The 13126-nt window shown below is 34.2% G+C and overlaps 1 protein-coding gene across 1 annotated transcript in view; it reads right to left on the reverse strand.

The window, feature by feature from the left end:
- LOC123662800 (histone acetyltransferase KAT6B-like) overlaps positions 1-13126 on the reverse strand; it is a 38770-nt gene that overhangs the window by 7099 nt on the left and 18545 nt on the right. Inside the window, exons 2-4 of the mRNA XM_045597596.1 lie at positions 10832-10899; positions 1819-1977; positions 268-432 (exon numbers count right to left, since the gene is read on the reverse strand). Coding sequence (XP_045453552.1) covers positions 268-432; positions 1819-1977; positions 10832-10899 — 392 coding nt within the window. The remainder of the gene's footprint in view (positions 1-267; positions 433-1818; positions 1978-10831; positions 10900-13126) is intronic.

Below are 13126 nucleotides of genomic sequence, written 5' to 3' on the forward strand. Positions count from 1 at the left end.
AACTCTTTTGATTTGTCATGTTGTTTGTTCAATAATGTACATGTAAGCGGCGTATTATTAATATTGCAATAATATACCCGAAAATTATTTTAAAATGTCACCGAGTTTTTAATCTGAATAAAATATTTGATGTTTTACAATAAACTGTTCATTATTCATCATAAATACGAAAATTCGTTCTCGTTTTCTTTTTCAGTAAATTTGTTTACTTTTATGGAAAAAAAATCAATAAAATCGAAACGTGTCACTAGTATAAAAATTACTTACCGATGAGTGTTCTTTCTCCCTGTGATAGCCTCCTTCGTTCTCTTCGTCATCTGAATCGCCTTCCTCTTCGAAGAATTCTACCTTCTTTTCATATTCCTCTTTCTTATGGATATCGTGGCTTCCTTTTGTGCTATGTCCTTTTGAATGCTTTCCGGATTCTTCATACTTTGGATGAAAAATAATGTTAGTAAAACTGACAATACCAAAAAAAAATTACGAGTATAGTCTACAATACTGACAAAAGAATAAATTGTGTCTTTACTATTAAAAGCTCTGAACACAGAAAAATCGGCTCATTAATAGAATAACAATTAATTTATTCCACCAACTTATTTCTCCGACAATTTAAATTGTCAATTGTGTGACGCTTTTAATAATAACGAATCACGTACAATTTATGCAGTATCGATCATTCTATAGTATCAAGTTACTTAAATTCTAATGATTCTGTGATATAAATCTACAAATGACTAAATGCAAACGATGAAATGGCTCCATTAACTGCGTTTGTATGTTAAATTTTATCTGTTAATCGACTAAAAGCGATTGGCAATTAAATATTTCTTGTAAGCTTTCTATAGCAATTATCAATAATATATAATATAACTGTAGTCAAAAATTACTTAAATAGAATCAGCTGTCGTATATAAAAATATTGATGTTTTCGGTCAAATGTTCAAAAATATCAGTTATGTGTATCTGAAAAATTGTAGAAATTTTTCATAAATATTGTTTGAACTCTAATTTCTTTTACAGTTGATATAGAAAAAATAAATCGTAGACTCTTTCAAAAAGTATCGTTTTTTTTCATCAACCTTGCCTTTTGTTCTAAATAACAATTTAGAACACCTAGACATCCTATTTCAGACTAATTATGTATGCCTAAACCCAGAACGCCCCTTTCAATACTGTCATAGCCATAAGCATCAACATTAATGAATTTATTAACATTGATATAGCTTCCATAATGGAGAACAAAATTATTCCTAATTAACAAATATTTAACAGTTCATTAGCTTGGACAGTTTTATATGAAAATTTTGTGGATATAATGTTGTCTATGAAAATGATGTAGGATGAAAATCAAAGTATAATTGTTAATTTATCAATAACTGAATACTTTTTAAGAATTTATCTCATGACCAAGAGTGAAAAAACTGTTTTAGGATTATACATGTTTTAAGAGAGATGAGAAGACTAAATGTGGTGAAGTAAAGTTATAATATTCTAGTTTTAAGGGTAAATATTTTGTCCAAATGTGGCATATAAACGTCTCAGACTCAACGCAGGATTTACTCCTCTGTCGGGGTCTCGGGAACACATACACAAACACAAACGTCCAGACCACGACAAATATCTGTATGGCCTGTAAAATTATTTGCTTGAGTGAACGTCGAACTGCTTGTGTAACTAATGCATTGACAAGTAATGAGTTTTGGTTTAAGTGCTAAGATTGCGTATGGTGAAGTCGTTTCCAGCAGTGGGACAGAATAGGTTACTATAAGTCTATAACACATGCTGTAGCAGCAGCTCCAGCCACACTTGACATACCTTCGCATGCTTCTTCCCATGTTCCTCGTGGTGGTGGGAGCCGTAATGTTTATCCTCCTTGTGGTGGTGCTTGTCGATACCACCGTGGTCGTCGTACTTGTCTAGATGGTTCTCCTTGTCATGGTGACCTTTGTTTGTCTTGGCGTCTTTGTGCACTCCCTGGAAATTGAATGTGAAATTAATAACTTTTAAATGGCTGAAAGTGTTACTGATTTTTATCTTTTTAATATTTTTTACGTAAATGTCAAAGTTTTCAGAATTATTTACCGTGTTAGTGCTTGGTGAAATTTATACCACAATTTTTAATTTTAATTTTTCTTTACTGCCTACTAGTGGAAAACTATTATTTATGGGATTAAATTATTTGTAAATTAAGCCAACTTTTGACTAGCCCGCTGGTACAGTTTGAAGTGACCCTGCTTTCTGCTCCGGGGGTTGTAGGTTCGATTCCCACCCCGAGTCTGGGTGTAATATATATATTTATTTATATATTTATTTATTATATTTATATGTATGTTTATCGAAAAAAATACTATATATATGTAGCTATACCAGTCGGCTTTTTCCTATAACACAAGCATTAAGTTGCTTACTTTAGGAACAGATGACTGTGTGTGTATGTTGTAAATATTTATTATTATTATTTAATAATCCAAATTGGTTTACAATGAGTGTTAAGCGTAATATTAAATTCGCATGATAAAAAAACATATGAGAGACTAGATATCTTCTGGTTATACTCGTCACCAACCCGCCTGCGGTCACCAACCCGCCTGCCCAGCGTGGTGACTATGGGCAACACACATGAGTTCATGCTATTTTGGCGTAAACTTGTGGAGGCCTATGTCCAGCAGTGGACTGTATAGGCTGTAATGATACTCGTAGTTACTTTTATGAATCTACAGATGATCCGTTCTCACTTATTTGAGAATATTTGAGAAAATAAATACGTATAGACATTAAGAAACTTGTCGATTGTAAGAAATACAATTGAATTAAATCTGAAAATTTTAATTTTGCGTCACCATTCCTTCGTGAAATGAAAAACTATTTAAAAGAATAAGAATAAGATAAAAATCTATCTAAAAAGAAGGCGAGCCTGTATATCTAAATTAAATTTAGTGTTTGCATCGCGTATTGTTGGCTATCTAATTAATTCGAGACTGTACAGGTCGGTATAATTGGTAACTCAGAAGTCTTGCCGGTACTGTAATTAATCGATCACATTTTTATATAATATATTTTATAAAACAAAACAATTATATATTAAATGTAGAGGTGGATCGTTTTTTTTTTTTTTGTATATTTTAGATTTTTTTAGCAAATGTATTAATCCAAAAATTAGGTCTAGAAAAGAAGTATAGTTTAAATAATTGTTTCGGACCTTTTGTCTCTTTCAATATTTAGCTTGTCTAGTATTAATAAATATATTTTGAAGTCTGTAAACCATTCTAAAATTTGAAAAAAGATACGTTATAAATCAACAAATTCTTTTTAGTAGACTTTTGTGTAAGTAACAAAAATAATATTTACCTAATCCTGTAATTTTTCTAAATCTCTGACAGATTAAGAGTTTTATTCTGTAGACTAAAAGGTAAAACTTAAGAGCAAATTAAGAATATTACGATTTATAAAATTATAAAATGGCTTAAGAATTCATTGTAAAATAATTTAAAAGCAGGGTTGGCTTATCTTACGCTCAGAGAATCAAAATTACGATTCAACGAGAAATACTACAAATATTCTTGCTAATATTCCATGCAGATATTACGTATTCACAAAATAACCATCCAACAAGCCTGTTGCCATGACTTGCATAGTGAGTTCAATACTCGCTCTGAGTCTGGATATCACTTCAGCCTGTAATATTCCACTACTGGGCATAGGCCTCTTTCCCCATGTAGGAGAAGGATCAGAGCTTAATCCACCACGCTGCTCCAATGCGGGTTGGCGGATATATTCCTTACCATGAGTATCAATCGCTATAAGGTGTACATGATAACAACCGGGACCGACGGCTTAACGTGCTCTCCGAGGCACGGTGGGAAGACCCACAAGGATTGCACAAATACCCAGACCACGGCAAACACCTGTATGGCTAATACAAATGTTTGTCATGTGCGGAGATCGAACTAAACTTGACTTTGGGACGCACACTTGAGTTTGGGAGTAAGCTGGTAAATGCGTTACGAGAGCGTCCCAAGAAGTGTAATCAGGCGAGGCGAATGTAAGTTGAGAGAGGAGATATAAGTTAGTGAAGATAGAAAGAGAGAAAGAGTTACGTTTTGTAAGTTGTACTTCAGTCGTGTGTCAAAGTACACTCGTTTCTTTATTGTATGCATTTTTATATTTTGTATACAATTTTTTGAAATTTATGTTAAAAAATTAAACATTTTTTTCGTTTCTGTTAATAAAGTTTTAAAAGCCATCAAAGATTTTATTTGCTTTTTTAAATTTTCTGTGACTTTTAAACGAGTATGATTCGAGAATCTAATGAGTTACAATGTTAAATTGCTATGAACTAAGTCGGAGAGTTATAAAATTAATTTATACAAATTAAAACGAGTCTCGACTTGTGAAGGATCGATGATGGAGTTAACCCACTTACATCTTACGAGATTCATCTTAAACTTATAAGAACTTTACAGTTAAACTTAAACTTGTTACGGCTTGCGGACGTGAGAATAGATTCACTTTTAGTTTTCACAATAATTGTGCTGAATAGCTACAGTAAATACACAATGTACATTATTGTACTTCATCATTACAGCCTATACAGTCCACTGCTGGACATAGGCCTCCACAAGTTTACGCCAAAAATAACGTGAACTCATGTGTATTGCCCATAGTCACCACGCTGGGCAGGCGGGTTGATGACCGCAGGGCTGGCTTTGTCGCACTGAAGACGCTGCTGCCCGTCTTCGGCCTGTGTATTTCAAAGCCAGCAGTTGGATGGTTATCCCGCCATCGGTCGGCTTCTTAAGTTACAAGGTGGTTGTGGAACCTTGTTATCCCTTAGTCGCCTCTTACGACACCCACGGGAAGAGAGGGGGTGGCTAAATTCTTTAGTGCCGTAGCCGTTATTGTACTTGTTAGCTTTCATTTAAATAATTGGGTTTGCTCGCAAATGAAAAATACTTCAATTACATCGACTAGTAATATGACGTAGATAGACGACAAAATTGTCAAGTAAATGCACATTATCAAGGATCATACAAAAATCAGTCATCATATTTTAATCAAGTTTAAATGGGAATACAAAACAAAGATCAGCTTTAAATTAAAACACCACACAACAGGATTGTGACGCCGCGTTGGCGCAACGGTCACAGCCACGGATTTTACCTGTTGCGCGTGCGGTTGCGGGTTCGATCCCCGCACATGACAAACATTTGTATTGGCCATACAGGTGTTTGTCGTGGTTTGGGTTTTTGTGCAGTCCTTGTGGTCCCACCGTGCCTCGGAGAGCACGATAAGCCGTCGGTCCCTGTTGTTATCATCTTCACCTGATAGCGATCGTTACTCATAGTAGTGAATATATCCGCCAACCCGCATTGGAGCAGCGTGGTGGATTCAGCTCTGATTCTTCTCCTACTCATGTAAAGAGGTCTATGCCCAGTAGTGGGATATTACAGTCTGAATATACAACTATATACGAAATAATTCACTCGATATTGATAATACTTAATTATATTTTATATATAGTCATTATAAATACGAATCCTCTGTTATAAAATCTAATATTTATTTAAGAGTTGATTGGTATTTGATGATACGTAGAATTTGTGTCCCAACGGTACCGAATGAGAGACAATGTGTACAAATGATTCTCGTGTTCATCTGAAGTAAGTATATTTAGAATTGGTAGGTAATTTTACAAAAGATTTCTTTATTTGATTGTTAACATCTCATATTCTAAGGTATTATTTAATAGGCCTACATTCTAAATCTATTTGCGACATGTCTGTGATATTATAATGACTATAAAACATTAATATCAGGTTGATTAAGACGATCTTTTTTACAAGTAAGTCAGCAAAAAAAGTCACAAGATGGTAAGCGATTACCGTAGGCTATAGATAGATGCCTATGCATCGCAAAGTGTGTTGCCTACCCTACCCCCAATCTCCCCAGGAGCTCTGGTCACCTTAATCACCACAGAAACCCAACATTATTTAAACCGGGTATTATTTTGCTGTGGTCTTCTGTAAGGTCGAGGTCCCTCAGTCGAGATGTGGCAGATTTCGAACAGGATTTTTTATTGCTTTGCCCTACCTCAGTGAAAAACTCTATTAAGTTTGTAGATTGTAATTTTATTGCATGTAATTTTAATGAACGAAATAAAGTATTAAATAAATGAGTAATCGCTATATTGTACCAATAACAAAGTATATAAGAGGTTAATATTTACGTTTTCATACAATAACATTTTTGTTTCAAAATCATGTTATTGTTTATAAAAACAGAACAATGTGTATTGTCTATCATTCTATATGTATATATAAATAAAATTGAAGTGTCTGTCTGTAATCTCAAAATAACTGTTGTGTTATGTGAAAACACAAACAAACGATGTTAAAATTGTTGTTTCTGTTTATCAGGCCTAATTTTCGGAACAGCTAAACAGATTTGTATGAGACTTTCACTAGCAGATAGAGCAATAGTATATTTTTATCCCGTAACTCCCGGAAATGCCGTGTTTACCACGCACGAGTACCTATCGCCCAGATGGATATGAAATAACTAAAAGTTTTCTATTAAATACGAAAACATCAAAAACGTTTGCTATCAACCGTTTCTAATATTTTTGTAGCTGCACAATTCTTTACTCTCACTCACGTATTAAACTACTGCTGTTAGACTCTGCTGCACTCATTTAATCGTTGTTTTTTTCGAATTGTAGAGTGCTGTTGGCCTTTACAGCGTCACCGGTGAGAGGGGCCGGGTACTATAGACACCAGCCGCGAAGGAAGAAGGGGAGAAACGCACGCCCTAAGGGTGTCTCCTAGCGAGATCGCACCTCGGCTTAGAGCGTCGTCGGAGTGGAGGAGGCGCTATACGGAGCGCTGAGACGGCTTACGGACAGTCCGCTACGCGCCTAGGCGCGTGCGAGCCGTCAGAACGCGGGAACCTCGCTCTCGCCGGCGGGGGCGGTGTGTGTGTCCTGTGTGCGGTGGTGTATATGGCGCTAAGCACCGTACTCCTATCGTCAGGGTCGGTTAAAACGTGCATGGGACGTCTTTGTACTGTCTGTATTCATTTAATCGAATAAAAATCCAATCTATATATAACAATCAAAATTAAACGGTAGCGTGATTTAGCTACATACTAGCGACATCTATTAATATTTATACATAAACACAATCTAATTATATTAGTGACATCTATCGGCACAGTTAGGAACTTGGATCAATATTACAATCAATTTTGTTATGATTTGTAGGATCCTCAATTAGAAAATTCACTCAATTCAGCCTAATACAGCCCACTGCTGGACATAGTCCTCTATAAGTTCGCGCCAAAAATGGCGTGAACTCGTGTGTTTTGCCCATAGTCATCACGCTGCATCAGGCTGGCTTTTTCTTCTGTCTTCGGCCAGTGTATTTCAAAGGCAGCAGTTGAATGGTTACCTGATCGTCTCTTACGACACCCACGGGAAGAGAGGGGGTGGCTATATTCTTTACTACCGTAACCACACAGCAGTTTCAGACCAATCAAGCGAAGTAATTCGATATTCAAAAAAATCGATTAAATATATAAACAAGCTTTTATATTTATGTATATTATTAGGGTGAATTGTTGACACACCCATGACTTCGTGGAAGATTCGAAGGCTATTCAGAAAATTACTAATGTTGTACCTTAATTGCTTTTTTTAATCGTAAGCCTCCGGTCGAACAGGGCGCGTATTATAAGCAATTTTACGCAGTATATTTGATTACTGCAGCTGCTCTATATTACGAGTAAATACTATAAAATTTATATTGGTCTGTTATTATAGTAAATATGTATCAAACAGCGTCATTCCGCTAATTAAATAATATATCAAAGGTAATTATTTTCACGATTTTAATTTTTGTTGGTACGTCATCATTATAAATAATTAAAAGTCTCATTTAACAACTTAAAATAATGAAAACCCTGTGTGGTTCCCGAAATACACAAAACGTAAATGCCTTGGCCAAGAAAATACATACAGAATATAATGGGATAAATTCCACGGTAACTAACGGAGTTGTCAGTGCTTTGACGTTCAAGTGAAACAATTGATTTCATGAACACCAAAACTTTAAAAAAATCTGTTATTATAACACTGTTATGTACTCTTTTGGAAACTGTCAACAGTGCGTTTCTTTTGACGTTTTATCGCAATGCCAAATACGCGTACAGTTTGACGAAGGCATTGCAGTGTTTTAATTGTAATACGAGTAGATACAATTTAGCCTGTCACTTTTGCCGAATTAATTTATATGTTACTAGCTGACTCGTCAAACGTTGTCTTGCCGCTAAACGCTATTTAAAAATAGGGGTTGGTGGTCGAAGGGTGAAAATTTAGGGTTGTAGGTATTTTTCAACGCCGAATCATAATAAAATAAAAAGTAAATAATTTATCTAAAAATAAAAAATAAAATATTGTTGGACTACTAACATTTAGGGGCATTAAAAATAGATGTTCCATTCTCAGACCTACCCAATATGCACTACTAAAAATTAAAAAACAAATTAGGGGTGGACTACCCTTAAAATTTAGAGGTATGAAAAATAGATGTTGTTCGATTTTCAGACCTACCTAATATGCACACAAAAATTCATGAGAATCGGTCAAGCCGTTTCGGAGGAGTTTAACTACAAACACCGCGACACGAGAATTTTTTATATTAGATTTATTTTTGGCTTTTATTTTATGTTTCATATATACTTGTATGATATAATAACTAGACTTCATTACATGTTTGATAAGCATTATAAAGGTAGGAATGTGTTGACGTTTAGCGGTTACTGGTGTGTTATTACTCAGTTTATACGATTCAAGTGTTTTCTTACAGTTTAAGTTATAACTAAGTATATAAGCTACATTTGTTATAGTGTTTACTCTTTTCAATTCCTACTCTTTATCCACACTTTCCCTAAATATCACAGGTAAAGATGTTTACTTCCCTTTTTAGAAAAAAACCTCACAATTACTCCACATAAATTATATATCATTTTATAGATAACTGCTTGCTCTACCGGCATTAACAACAAAAAAAATTATTATCGCTTTTGTTTTTGTAAATTAGTTCATTATTAAAATTATATATATGACGGCAAACATTTTGAAACAACGTTAACATGATTGACGCTGGTGAATTTTTTACTTCATCACTCATCATCATTACTTCAGCCTATCACGAACATAGGCCTCCACAAGTTCGTGCCAAAAATGGCGTGAAATCATGTCAATTTTTTACCTATTTAGTGCGCATTATTCGCACGGGTATTGCTAGTATTAATATATTTTCTCGTAAGTTTATTATTTAAAAAACAAACCGTAACAACGTCAGTCAGAATACGGTCAGAATATTTGTTTTAAATCATCATTTGATTTATGATGAATCAGACAGAAATGTATCATTAAATGTTTGATTATTCAACCGAACCGACTTCATTCATATTCATGCGAACAATCAGACGATCCATTCAAAACGTATTAGTTCCCGCCGGTCCAGATATTGGCTCTCGATGCACTCGAGGACGTCATAACATCGATATGAGGATATGAGAATAGACTCACAAAGAGACCTTTATGGAAACGCTATTTAATTTATCTTTTTTTTTTTCTTGTTGAATCGAATAGGGGGGCAAACAAGCGTTGATTGGGGTCACCCAATGGAACCTGATGGTGAGCATATACCGTAGTCAAATAATCATCTTAGCCGCTTTGTTGACCCTATTCCAAACTCTCCCCAAAAACTCTGACCTACCATATTCACCACAGGAACACACTACTTCACAGCAGTGCTATTTAACTGTGATCACCTGTAAGGTTTCTGCAAAGTGGATTAATTTTGTGAAACTGAGGAAATCGTTTGGGAATTTAAATATTAGAATCTAAAGAGCCAACTTTTACCCATTACCGTTGAAAAACTTGGGGAGGCCTATGTTCAGCACTGGACTACGATAGGCTAAAGTTATGTTAAAAATAGTGAGTCGTCGCTGTCACCCACAATTAATTAATTAAATCGTATTTTTTTTTACAAAATTACTATATTTGATAAAACCTCATTGAAGGAAAGAAAAAGGCTTATTTCTTATTCACATAGTGAAAGTTTTTAAGCATCAATAAACTCTCGTCTATGACCACTAAAACTCATGAACCACTCGTGACGCACGAGCCCTTAATGGTAGGGTTATTTCAGTTTTGTTACCGGTACTGTACGTGTTACGTGCATCGTTATACATGTATTTTTTTAAATGTACGTTGCCTCTATTTACGATGACCTCTTTCTGAATAAACTGGTATAAATTTGCTTAATACCTTCTTATGAAAGGTAATTTATTTCTAAATAAATAATTGTATTTGCTCTCAAACGAAAAAAACCGACTTCGATTATAGCGACGAGTAATACAACGTAAGTAGACGAAAAAAATTAACAAACGCAATAGCCGTCACTACGATTTTTTAGGGTTTCCCTCGATTTCTCTGGGATCCCATCATCAGATCCAGGTTTCCTTATCATGGTATTACACTTGGGATACTCCTTTCGAACAATTCGGTCGAACGGAGTAACCTCCTCACTTTTTGAAGTCGGTTAAAAATGACACTAAAATGAGAAAATATTTAATATTGCAAAAATTCAGTTGACATGACGCTGGTTCCGAGAGATGGATAAACGTAAGGTCCTCGTAAGTAATAACCTTGAGTAGAAACCTTACTTTGGCTTATAGGCAAAAGAAGAAATCTATATAACCATATATATAAACAAATAATATGATTTGCTAAAATGTAAAAAAAATGTAGAATGCCTCATACCTCATACGCCTTCTTCCCGTGCTCCTCGTGGGTTTCATCGTGTTCCTTGAAATGTTCTTTCTCACCACCTGTGGAAGATATACGCTTGATTACAAAAAATTTAATATAAATGTTATTATTATCATATTGTTGCAGTAGGAAACTACAGGATATAACTAGCTCAAATTCTGGAGAACTTAGCCTTACAGAAGATTACAGTTAAATAACACTTCTAGCAATTATTATTTCTGTGATCAATCTAAGTTTCTAAAAATATCGACTTGTTACCAATAGTTCATAATACTTTTGCCCGTGATTTTTTATATTCTTCAAGAAAACCAAACATTTGGTCCACACATAAGCGCGTAGCCTTTCCTCCACTTTCAAAACAGCGTATCTCTAGCTTTTATAAATTTCTTCACACCAAACCTTATTCACCCCTGCGGTCACCAACCTGCCTGCCCAACGTGGTGACTATAGGCAAAACACTTGAGTTCACGCCATAATATCTGGGACAAATTTGTTGAGGCCTATTTCCAGCAGTGGACTGCGATAGGCTGATTTTTTCAAATCTTGTTCAGATAACACGCATTCAGCTTGTAACATCCCACTGCTAGACATAGGCCTCTTTATCCATATAGGAGAATGAGATGTCCTGCGACTCCATAAAAAAAAATTGCAGTCGTTTGGAAATTGTGCGCGTTCATACATATCGGCGATTCATTTTAATATAGTCTAGATGTGTCCCGCGGGTTCACGCGCCTTAATATGAAAGAAATAGATGCTAAGACATTAATAAATAGACAAACAAACATTTCAACTTGATATTATTAATAGAGATTTATACATCCAAATAATTATACAAGTTACTGCAATCATTAAAATGATATTTATAGAAACATTTAAAATCCATCAAGTAAATTAACTTCGTAAACCCATAGTTTTTACTACAAAAGCCATCAAACCATCGGTCATCTTAATTTATTCCATCAGATTAACTGAGATTCGAACAATAATATGCTCTGAATATTTATGAAGGTGACGAAGTCTATACTGCAAGCTGCAGTTAACAGTCTCCCGACTATCAGGCGATAGTTTTAATGTACTATAGGAAGTATTTTTATTGTAAACCATTAATCTGTATCGTATCGTATCGCTTCAGCCTGTAATATCCCACTACTGGGCATAGGGCTCTTTCCCCATGAATGAGAAGGATCAGAGCTTAATCCACCACGCTGCTCCAATGCGGGTTGGCGGATATATTCCGTACTACGAGTAACGATCTGTTAGGATGCCGACCCTGTTTGTCTTTTAAAAAAAAAACTACTTTACACCGCTAACTGCTTTATTTAAAAAGATTGGACACAATGTTGGATAACTGACTTCCGAACTTTAAATTGATGTCTGATCTACTCGGGGCTCTGAGTCTAACTGACTGTTTTTTAATAAAAATAATATTAACGAAGAAACAATATAATTCAATTGCTGAGTAATGATAAAACTATAGGAAAAATACAGTGTATAATATAAATGCTTATGAAGCTTTTACTGCGTTGTAAAATGGGATATAACAGCCCCCCCCTTTTGACTGAGCTTTTTCTAAATTAAGATGAAGCGAAGTTTCGAAATAGCAAAATCATTAGAGTTCAGAAGTCATTACAAAATATAGAAATAGAAAATAAAAATTATAGTAAAATATTGCAAAATAACTTTGTAACAGTATAAAAATTCGAACAGTTTTACAATTAAATCGTATAAAAGAAACAGAGTAAAATTTAACTAACAATTAGTATACAATTGAATAATAAAATTGTATAAAAATTAAACAAAATTGTACAAAAGAAATAGTAAATGTTAGTTTTTTTTATGAAATAGTAAAATTAGAAATTGAACTTAAAAATATAGAACACGTATTAAACAAAAATAATGAATTTTGCAAATAACATAGTATGCTTAGTGAAATAGTAAAATTTAGCAATTACATTTATTAGCTTATTAGCTTTATTAGCTTATTATAACATTTGTTAAATAAGTAAAACAAGTCGTTTTACAAAAGATTTAGGATTTAGTAAATCACATTGATAAAATAGTATAGTAGAAATAGTAAAATAGCATGACATAGAAAATTTTATAGTACTTAATTAATTCATTTTAGTTCTAACAAAATACAACTTGAAAAATAAAATAGAACTTGAATTAGTTATTAAGATTTCGTACAGAGGAACAGTGAACCTTGCTAACAGTTTTATAAGGTTCATAATTGTTACAATTTGGTAATGATTTTACCGATTTATTATCTTCTTCAGAAGTTGATAT

This window comes from Melitaea cinxia, chromosome 19 (genome assembly GCF_905220565.1).
Source record: "Melitaea cinxia chromosome 19, ilMelCinx1.1, whole genome shotgun sequence".
Lineage (NCBI taxonomy): Eukaryota > Metazoa > Arthropoda > Insecta > Lepidoptera > Nymphalidae > Melitaea > Melitaea cinxia.